The 12,466-nt window shown below is 32.9% G+C and overlaps 1 protein-coding gene across 6 annotated transcripts in view; it reads right to left on the bottom strand.

Moving 5' to 3' along the window:
- LOC117330532 (dynein heavy chain 3, axonemal-like) overlaps positions 1 to 12,466 on the bottom strand; it is a 141,117-nt gene that overhangs the window by 41,404 nt on the left and 87,247 nt on the right. For all 6 annotated transcript variants that reach the window (XM_033888915.1, XM_033888911.1, XM_033888913.1 and 3 more), the window contains one exon: positions 11,766 to 11,910. In XM_033888915.1, the coding sequence (XP_033744806.1) occupies positions 11,766 to 11,910 (145 nt within the window). The remainder of the gene's footprint in view (positions 1 to 11,765; positions 11,911 to 12,466) is intronic.

Genomic DNA, 12,466 nt, shown 5'->3' on the forward strand with positions numbered 1-12,466 from the left:
AAATAGGGACTGATGGGGACAGACTTTATCTGTGGTTACCTCACTAAAATAAAAAGTCTTAGCAAAACAAAGCTAGCATCCACCACAACCAAATCAAAACGCTTTAGATTAATATTGATAAACTACATTGGCACAATCAGCTATCCATGCCTGGAGTAGAGCCAAACATCCAGTATATAAGCATGGCATTATTATATAATATATAAACTTTTTTCTTCCACCCTATTCAACGAATTAAAAAAAAAGTTTAATGCAGAGTGAAATTGATAACAGCTAGCGTAATCATAGATTTATTTTTAAGCTTGTAGCAACTTCAGTTTAGATAATATGGAATTTATTTTAAAGATATTTTTATATCAAATAGTGTCATCAATGATATGCAAGTGACCACCAAGACGGATGCAGGTGACATTCAGTACTTGTTATAACATGTAGCCAAGCATGTGACGATCATCATGCAACACTTAGTAAACATGAAATATCTAGTTACCCCTCGTTTTATTTCCTTACTTTTTTTTTATTCAGACGACTGTTCTTGAACCAAAGCAAGAAAAACTGATAATTCATTAACATTTCTTTAATGAAATTTAAAGAAAGTAGTCACTTTATATTTAAAATAATCTTACCATGATGCGGAGTTCTCGATCTCTCTGTATCACACATAAATGGTGAGAAGAAAGAAAACCGGTTAGTAAAATAAACACTGCAAACATCAAACCAACTGGTCATGGGGACAAACTCAGATGTAAATACACCAAGTCAGGTAAAAGGTCACGAGGTCAACCGAAAAAGGTCACAAGAAAATCAGGTAATCAAAATTACCATGCAAGAAACTGCAATTCACTTTTCTGTTGATGTTTTTATCAACATTTTTACTTTGTTTAAAATCATAATATAATGCAAAATTTCTTAATTTCTTCTCGATATAATTGCTTTCCAAGAAGCGTTCTCATTGGTGTATTTAAAAAAAAATAAAAAAAATTCTAAAAGAACATTTCGTTACAATTCCAAAAAAATTCTTTGAATTTTACATTAAAAGGTTCAATTACAATATAACAATACATACAACCAAATACCTTTAACCTAATGAGAATTATATTTTCAAAACTTAAAATACAACAACAGTGACTGGTGTATTTACATCTGAGGTTGGTCAATGACATGTAGATAATCTTCCAGGAAGATATGTTAATGATGAAGTGGATCCTAGATAGGGAAAATCCCAGATGTGCCAGTGGATGAATGGATTGTTGGTAGATTGGGGCAGTGGTTTTGTTGTGGTTATTACAAGATTATTGATAGATTGAAATGTTGATTTGCAGGGGTTATCACAGGAATTTTGATAGACTGGAGAAGTGGATTTGCTGGGATTATTGCAGAGTTGTTGGTGGATTGTGATGGGATTATCGCAGGATTATTAGTGGATTGTCATGGAATAATCTCCGATTTGTAGGTGGATTGTGATTAGATTATAACAGGATTGTGATGGGATTATCTCTGGATTGTTGGTGGATTGTGATTGGATAATCTCTGGATTGTTGATGGATCATGATGGGATTATCTCTGGATTGTGATTGGATTATCTCTGGATTGTTGGTGGATTGTGATGGGATTATCTCAGTTTTGTTGGTGGATTGTGATGGGATTATCTCAGGATTGTTGGATTGTGATGGGATTATCTCAGGATTGTTGGTGGATTGTGATGGGATTATCTCAGGATTGTTTGTGGATCATGATGGGTTTATCTCAGTATTGTTGGTGGATTGTGATGAGATTATCTCTGGATTGTTGGTGGATTGTGATGGCGTTATTACAGGATTGTTGGTGGATTGTGATGGGATTATCTCAGGATTGTTGGTGGATTGTGATGAGATTATCTCTGGATTGTTTGGTGGATTCGGTGGGATTATCTCAGTATTGTTTGTGGATTGTGATGGGATTATCTCAGGATTGCTGGTGGATTCGTGATGGGATTATCTCAGTATTGTTTGTGGATTGTGATGGGATTATCTCAGGATTGCTGGTGGATCGTGATGGGATTATCTCAGTATTGTTTGTGGATTGTGATGGGATTATCTCAGGATTGTTTGTGGATTGTGATGGGATTATCTCAGGATTGCTGGTGGATCGTGATGGGATTATCTCAGTATTGTTTGTGGATTGTGATGGGATTATCTATGGATTGTTGGTGGATTGTGATGCGATTATCTCAGTATTGTTTGTGGATTGTGATGGGATTATCTCAGGATTGTTGGTGGATTGTGATGGGATTATCTCTGGATTGTTGGTGGATCATGATGGGATTATCTCTGGATTGCTGGTGGATCGTGATGGGATTATCTCTGGATTGTTGGTGGATTGTGATGGGATTATCTCAGTATTGTTGGTGGATTGTGATGGGATTATCTCAGGATTGTTGGTGGATTGTGATGGGATTATCTCTGGATTGTTGGTGGATTGTGATGAGATTGTCTCTGGATTGTTTGTGGATTGTGATGGGATTATCTCAGGATTGTTGGTGGATTGTGATGGGATTATCTCAGTATTGTTGGTGGATTGTGATGGGATTATCTCAGGATTGTTGGTGGATTGTGATGGGATTATCTCAGGATTGTTGGTGGATTGTGATGGGATTATCTCAGGATTGTTGGTGGATTGTGATGGGATTATCTCTGGATTGTTGGTAGATTGTGATGGGATTATCTCAGGATTGTTGGTGGATTGTGATGGCGTTATTACAGGATTTTTGGTGGATTGTGATGGGATTATCGCAGGATTGTTGGTGGATTGTGATGGCGTTATTACAGGATTTTTGGTGGATTGTGATGGGATTATCTCTGGATTATTGGTGGATTGTAATATGATTATCTCAGTACTATTGGATTGTGATGGGATTATCTCAGGATTGTTTGTGAATTGTGACGGGATTATACATATATATATTTATTTCTTAAATGGTCTGCAAGATGGGACAGAGTTTGTAATTTCAAGTGTAAGGAATACAGAAAATCGTGTATACCATAGGCATCCTATATGGTATGAATCTGATAAGGTGGAGAAACGAGGGATATGGCATATATAAGGATGGTAAAACACATCTTCCTGGAAACTCAAATTAAGCTGAGTATACAGACTGGTAAAATATCAGGACACACAAATTAAATATGGAATAAGATTAACAGTGAATATTTAAACCTGGGATGTCATGTACATTATCTATGTTACTGAATTAGAATTAATAAGTTTCAAATCCCTGCACAGACCATTGAAAGTCATTTGTTGCCATATGGTTAAACCAAAGTTTCATTTCATTTTTATAGAAATTTTGAAATCAGAGTGATTTTGATAGATTATTAGAGTTTATTCTAAAGCAATCAAATAAATGTGGTGTCAACTTTTCAACAAATACTGTATTCACTCCTAGTACTGTTAGACTTCCACTTAAATGACATCAGTAAATGATTACGAAAAAGAACATTTCATAATACCATAGGGTCTCTCTGTTTGGAATTGACATCACAGGTTAAATAATTCAACACATACAGACGTCCACATTTGATTTAGCAAAAGGATTAGAAAAATGGAAAAAAATAACTTTGATATCAGAATTAAAATGAATCAACAGTCTAGTTGATATGAACCATAAGACGGAAAATTAGGACAATTTTTGGACACTTTTGTGATATTTTACACAGCCTTTTTAAAAAGTATTTTACCCACACCTTGATTAAATTCATCATTTTTAATTACAAGGAAGGTATGGGTAAGATACTATAACTCATAACTTTATCAATGTCTGCAGTTTATACACAAAATGGCTGTAATTCTACGGCAGCACACACTGTACTTCTTATCTATTTAGCTTAAAGCTGGCACTAACAGGTATGGCACGCCAAACTTATATATTCTTCAAAATACCATGAAATGATTTTTGACTATTATAAATGCATATCTACATGTAATATACCTACAAAACAAATGCAAATCAAATGAATTGCTGTTATTTTGATAATCAATAAAATTTCTCTGTCATAAGAAATGTCTTCTAAATGAATTCTAAATATTTATGTAAAACATTAATCCTAAAGACAGGCAAAAGAAAAGTTTTCTGATTAAGTAATTGAAGCTACATGTATGGTGTATTAAGGAATTGAAGCTACATGTATGGTGTAGAACTAACGTAAGAAAGAAATTCTGAATATACACTTAATCTATGACTGATATACCATTTTTATCTTTTGTCTAAGAGATAAATGAACTAATTTTACTTTCTTATTTAAATAATTCCAGATTTTCACTGAAGTATAATTCCAACCATTCTTTGAAGAAAGTAATAAACAATTTGAACAAAATCATCACATCTGAATTGAACTCACATGAAAATTTTTTTTATATTTAAGATAAAATATCTTTCATTTAAATATAAATTCTTTCAACTGAATTCAGAGTTGATGTTTTAGCAGTAAGGATTGAAAATTTTTAAAAATGAATTTTGATTTCAAATAAATATAAAATTACCATGGTTATTTAGAATGAAAAATTACTGGAACATTGTAAAATTGAACATGAAGGTTTAAAATGAGAAACAAATAAGAAGTTAGGCAAGGTATTTTAGGAAGGAGAATCGAGGTTACAGATTTACAGGGTTACTACAAAATAATGGTAGACAGATTGAGAACAACCTAGCTACTCCATTTTAACTCTCTGTTTACAGAAATATATCTAAAGTGCACCCTGGTCCAACATGCTGCTCATCATGCACATGCAATTTCTACAAGAACGGTTTGTTATTTTTTAACTATGTTAGTTGTACTTTTTCCCCAAGGCATATGCAAATTGCTGACATGCAAACCAAGAAAGTGATATAAAAGAACACTAAAGAACTAATTAATTACCAACAGGTTATTCTAACTCATTTAGTAGCACAAAATGGCTTCATTCTTATTTTACAAACAGCATCTATAGCATAATACATTATGGTTGATTAAGAATTACTTAATTAAACAATTTTGGCACAATAATTTTCTATGAAAATTAAGAAAAATTCAATAATTTTAAATGGCATCATCTGTCAACAGGACAGCAGTTATTAAGATCTTCCCATATTTATCCAGCGATTAGCCAAAGTCTTAATAATAGTAATAAACCTGCCCATATAGTATAATTGCCAATGGAAGCAATTTGATTGTCCTGTAATAAGCGGACGCCCATATAATATAAAAAGATCTGTAGAAATACCAATGGAAATGATTTTGTTGTCCAGTAATAAGCCCACTCTATCATCGTGCTTATTGCAGGATAAATACAAAGAGAAAAATCTGTTTAGATAGCTTATCATAGACGTCTCATTGAACAGAATTCCACCTTTGTCAATATCAGGTGTTTAACCCATTAAATTAACACAACATTAACAGAATCATGAAATAAAACTGCAACTCTATTATAACTTTTGTATAACACCTATGCTGTATAAACCTTTTCTTCCTAATTTCGTGCTGGAAATTACTTTGTGGATTCTGAGTGAAGATTTATTATAGTGACATAAAATGTGCTCAAGGATGATATATATTTCCTTCAGGTATATGAATTTGTAACATACAATAATATGTAAAATCCATGCTGAGCCTTTTAAAAATGAAAACTCAAACGTTTAAATAATAAAAAAGGAACACATGCACAAATTCCAGTAGAAATGTAAATCCGTCATTTTTTTCAATGCAACTTTGAAAATAAGTAATACTTTCACTTATTTACCAGAGAAACAATTATGCAGATTATCTCCACCAGCAGTATAATACAGTACTATATCTCTAAATCAGATTTGTGAATCTTGATAATCCTGACTAGAAATCCAGAAATAACTGGCAGTATCTACAGCTGAACGGAATTCAGGAAAAGATAACTCTAAGAATATTTTTTAGCATTAATAGTTGACTACTCTAATTAATTTTACGAGAAAGTTGTGAAACAATAGTGTTGATTTGATTCTGTATAAATATATATGAAAGAGCTACGAAACTGTATTAAGTAAATAGAATAATTTTCTCTTCATTTCTACATCTCCACATTTCTACATGGTATGTTTTAGTTGTTATTATAAACCATACAATTGCATGCATATAAGTCCCATGGCTGTGGATGTATACACAAGATGATATGACAAGTGACTTGTGTATACCGTTGTCTTACCATCTCTTGAGTGGCTAAAACACTCTTGGGTTTTTCCTTATGTTTGCAAAAGGTAATGACAAACCAAAATTAATCAAACATAACATAAGCATTGATTTCGTATATGATGTAATACCATAATTATATGTATGAATATATTTGTTATAATGATGACCTAAAATTGAAAAATATTAATTGAATCTTTTTAATGCAGTTGAAAAATTAACTATGTTTGAAAAAATCTTAATTTAACATCGTTTTAATGTAGTTGAAATATCAACCATGTCATTAAATCTAAGTTTTCATCAGAAGCCAATTAAACCATGAAATAATCAATTCTATGAGTGATTTGTTCATTAAATATCTGGAAATGTTCAGTGAAATGGTTAAAACTTTGACATGGTGGCTGACACTAAGATATAATCTAACACTATATGTGTTCTGAATTACATATATGAAGTTTAAATCAAATAAGTCAAAATTACTTTGATTTATCAAAAAAAATAAGCTTTGCAGTAGAGCATTTAGTGAAGCGTGGTGATTATATAATTATTCGTAAGAACAACATGCTTTGTAACATGAGTGATTATGGAATACTGATATACATACACTGCATATAAATACTGGATTCGGTTGTGAAATTTAATATTTCATAAAACACATGACAATGTCATAAGTGGTAAAAATGTTGAACAATGATTTCAGCTGAAACAAGACATAACCTATACCACATGGTGCATTGTGGAATCAAAACTTCAAGGATAGAAGAGTTATTCCCCTTGATACATAATATTTTGTAACATTCGGAACACCTTGCAAAAATTTCATTATTTTCCATCAAAGTTGATTGCAACATCGAATCAGCCGAGGTGTTCTGAGCTTTAATAAATATATTGTAAATTGAAGAGTTATCCCCCTTTATGTAACAAACCTTGTAAAAACTTTCGATATCAGCATTAGAAATATTTCTATCCTCATATCGATTGTATGAGTGTATATAATCCATAAATTAGGATAAAAAAGAAAATTCCAGACTAGAACGTTACATGCTTTCTTTAGGCAGAACAAGACATTATTTAATCTCAAAGTGAATGATTCTTATAATAATATATTCATGTGACCCATTCCAAAGTCATGTGACCCATTCCAAAGTCATGTGACTCATTCCAAAGTCATGTGACCCATTCCAAAGTCATGTGACTGGATTTCATGCCTCATGTGACATGTAAAGTTGTGTAATTTCCAGTTGCCAAGCTTAAATGCATGACATATAACATTCAAATTGACAAGAAGTGCAACATTTCCGGTCATGTGACTAATATAACAGCTTACCTTCTGTTTAACAGGCCGCTCCCCCATCAAACTGGGGCTCTGGGGCTTTTTTTTGTTGTCCTAATTTTACGAAAGTGTAACACCCTGGTATCCATGATTGGAACTCACACAAGTATTTCATCAATTTAATTTCAACAACTAAACTTTATCAATAATTTATCTCAAGATAATTCAAAAAGTTACATATTTTAAGCATTATTATTATCGTTGATAATTAAAATGTGTAAATAAAAGAATGCTGATCCCAAGTGTGTCTATCTAAAGAAACAAATTCTATCTAGAAATCTAAACGTATTTGACAGTAGAAGCTGAGTAGCTGTATATAGACTTGATGTTAAACAATAAGCTACATCATGAATGACCTTTTTATTGAGACACTAAAACTTTGTGTACCCTCTTTAATTTGCACTCATCAAAATTTTAGAAATGGCATTTTGGTCTTAACTAGAGAAATCCTATAAACAATACCGACCAACCTTTCAAATATAGACCATTCCAGATTTGTTAATCATGATAAAACAAACCTGGAAAAAACTATAGTTCAAAGATTGTATAACAGAGGTCAAAGGGGGAATAGTTCAAAGGTCATGATGTAGACCTGTTACAAAAATTTGAACCAGACCAAATATAGGTGATGTTGATTTCAGTATGTTTATAATAAACCTCTCCATGCTGCCAAAGGTAATATATTCTGTCCTTAAGGTATTAATATTAGGAACAAAAATGACGTCCTCCGGAATGTTGGTCCATGTCTTGACAGAACGAAACGTAAAATAATTCTCTTAGAGAATGTTGTTTGACTGATATGGCATTATCTGATTTGAGTTTCCTTTTTTCTTCCCTTTGAAAAAATATTTTCTCAACTTGCTACAATTTGATATACATTTTTAAAAACCAGGCTGTTCACTGCATGCCATAACTTTTCAGGACTTATATCAAGTTCAATCTAAACCTTCAGGTCACTTAATCTGGATTGTTTAGGATAAACAAGTGCTGAAGTTTAAATTCAAACTTAATTAAAAAGTGATATTCACAGAGCAAACACTTTTTTTTTTTTATTTATGTCGGGAACAAGCAATTTCAAAGGTCAAAGGTCACAGAAATAAAGCAGATAAAATAAGAACTATTTATTCCATTAGCTGTATATTACAGTATGAAAAACAAAGCTTTCTTTCCCTGCATGCATAGGGAACAAGATGGTATTCATTATGTGCATTGTATGAAATCAAAATTATCTGACACCCACAACCAATCTAGACTGCTAAAAGTTGGTATGAGGAAAGAGGACAAAGGTCTTCTGGCAGTTAATGAAAGGTCAGATGAAAGTAAAATGATGATTGAAGTTCATGACTGTACATCTCTAATACAGCAATGTTAAGTACTTGTTACTATAGCAACAAGTGTGTAGACATTACCTGTAGATTCTGTGGTAAAAAATAAACAAACATAACAAAGTAAATAAAACGAAGAAATAATCATATTTCTCCACTATGATTCCTAATTCATTAAATGGAAAAAAATATTTCCCATCATTTAATATAAAGATTGCTATGGAAACTTGTATAATTAATTGTGCAAGGTTCAATTTTGAGCTGAAAATGCTGAAAAAACATCTACTCATATTCTTTGCACATCAAAATGTCCCACCTAAACTGGATGTCTAGAAAACTGTTAAAAATAGCATTCCAAATAATGAATCAACTCTTATATCAAAAAGCAAGCTAAAAAAATCACACACAAAAATATAGAGAGAAGCAAAACAAATTCATAGCAGAACTGTATTATCATTTACAAAATTAATTCTTCAATTGTTGTTTTCCTTACATAAAATTATTTTTGCTGTAATTTTTTTGATGCGAAAAACATTCTGTATTAGCTTTATTTTTTTCCTAGCATTTGAATTTCAATATAATAAAATTTGAACCCTTTCAACAATTTCATTTTTTTTTTTAAATTTAAACACTGGTTCCCTGCATGTTTTACAATGTGTTTTTTACAATTCATTCCTATCATAAAATGTTAAGCAGTTTACAAGCATGTTTTTATCTGTTTAACTAAGGTCAGTGGGTTGATTGGTGGTCAATCATGCCAAGAGGAAAATTAAAAATATTTCTACATATAAATCATGCCAGGTTAATCATTCATGTTGATTTCTAGAAAAACCAATCTGTATTAAAAAACACACCATAAAAGGCTATCTCTTTGTAAAAACTAAACAATGACAAAACTTGATGTAAAATGATAAAGGTTTATATGGAAATTAAATAATTAATTGTTAACTAGGTGTAAATATTTGTTATTGAAATCTACTTAGTTAATAATTAACTGAAAAATATACTTTGTCAATAATGATAAAACAAGACCAAAATAGAAACATATGTCTTATCACAACACTCGAGGAAAAATAACAGATAAATTGAATAATTTCTCACATAATGTAAATCATCTCCCTACATGTCCCATATGTGATATGTGACAAACCTTCTCCCTACATGTCCCATATGTGATATGTGACAAATCATCTCCCTACATGTCCCATATGTGATATGTGACAAACCATCTCCCTACATGTCCCATATGTGACAAACCATCTCCCTACATGTCCCATATGTGATGTGACAAACCATCTCCCTACATGTCCCATATGTGATGTGACAAACCATCTCCCTACATGTCCCATATGTGATGTGACAAACCATCTCCCTGCATGTCCCATATGTGACAAACCATCTCCCTGCATGTCCCATATGTGATGTGACAAACCATTTCCCTACATGTCCCATATGTGATGTGACAAACCATCTCCCTACATGTCCTTCATGTGATGTGACAAACCATCTCCCTACATGTCCCATATGTGACAAACCATCTCTCTACATGTCCCATATGTGATGTAACAAACCATCTCCCTACATGTCCCATATGTGATATGTGACAAACCTTCTCCCTACATGTCCCATATGTAATATGTGACAAACTATCTCCCTACATGTCCCATATGTGATGTGACAAATCATTTCCCTTCATGTCCCATATGTGATATGTGACAAATCATCTTCCTACATGTCCCATATGTGACAAATCATCTCCCTACATGTCCCATATGTGATGTGACAAATCATCTCCCTACATGTCCCATATGTGATGTGACAAACCATCTCCCTACATGTCCCATATGTGACAAATCATCTCTCTACATGTCCCATATGTGATGTGACAAACCTTCTCCCTACATGTCCCATATGTGATGTGACAAACCATCACCCTACATGTCCCATATGTGACAAACCATCTCCCTGCATGTCCCATATGTGATGTGAAAAACCATCTCCCTACATGTCCCATATGTGATGTGACAAATCATCTCCCTACATGTCCCATATGTGATGTGACAAACCATCTCCCTACATGTCCCATATGTGATATGTGACAAATCATCTTCCTACATGTCCCATATGTGATGTGACAAACCTTCTCCCTACATGTCCCATATATGATATGTGACAAATCATCTCCCTACATGTCCCATATATGATATGTGACAAATCATCTCTCTACATGTCCCATATGTGATGTGACAAACCGTCTCCCTACATGTCCCATATGTGACAAATCATCTCCCTACATGTCCCATATGTGATGTGACAAATCATCTCCCTACATGTCCCATATGTGATGTGACAAAACATCTCCCTACATGTCCCATATGTGATGTGACAAACCATCTCCCTACATGTCCCAAATGTGATATGTGACAAATCATCTTCCTACATGTCCCATATGTGATGTGACAAATCATCTCCCTACATGTCCTGTATATGATATGTAGCCATACTAAGTTTGTTTCAATATCTCCAGTTTGTATTTTTCTGAACTTAATCCAATGTGACATTAAAAAGCACAGTTGAGAATCATCATGTCATCCAGAAACTTGACTTCAAAAGAAGGCACAAAAACAAAAAATCAAATAACCAAAAACAAGATTTGTTTTAATGTGAGAAATTATTTCACCCATTTATGACAATGTTTAAACAAACTACATATAATTCTGATGGTGTTGATCAATGGTTTTAATCTAAAATTTACCCTTGATCATCACAGATGAACTCAAAGTACTTTGAAAACACTATCAATGATGGGATAACTGTTAATTCTAAATGATATATACATGTATATATGTAAAAACAAGCACCAAAAAAGATCACACAGCATATATATATATTCAGCCAATCAGAAGAGGCTTAACAAATGTTTTAGTGACCCACCTTAGCTTTGTCGTCGATCTTGAATGGCTGGATGAGGCTACTCCAGGTATACCAGGAGCCGAACTGTTTTCGGATGTACACATGGTCATATACTAGGCCCTTCTTAGGGATCATCAGTCCCCGTGAGAACTTGAGCTCCTTAGGCCTGTTGGTGTGACAGAGGTCAGAGGTCAGTTCAAGGTCAAATAGGGTCACAGAAATCAGTATGGGGTCCAAATAATAATGTTTAACAAAGATGAAAAATGGGGTCAAAAAACAAATGTTAAACAAAGATGCAAATACTGTACTTAGTTTATATACATGAAATAAGATGTCTACTGAAAATATCAGGTAGATCACTATATTACAAACCACTGGTGTCAGGTGCCAGGCTGATAAGATAAAAACATTCTTAATTTATAGCATATTAGAACTAGATATTAGTCACATTTTTATTAAAGATTGTTTCCCTGCTTTATACCAGAAAAAGAAATTCTAATGACATTGGCATAATTTCAAACCAATTGTCTCCCCTACTCATTGTTCTTCATTTACAAAGTAAAGGGGGCGCATAAAAAGACAACAAAACACAACACAGTAAAATGATGGGAAAATGAAAGTAAAGATACTTGGGGTTTATAAATAGGGAAAACAGGTAAAATGTATGAGGAAGGTTGGGAGTTATGGAGAATGATTAATTTGTATTCATTATAAAAGAACAA

The sequence above is a fragment of the Pecten maximus genome, chromosome 7, assembly GCF_902652985.1.
Source record: "Pecten maximus chromosome 7, xPecMax1.1, whole genome shotgun sequence".
NCBI lineage: Eukaryota > Metazoa > Mollusca > Bivalvia > Pectinida > Pectinidae > Pecten > Pecten maximus.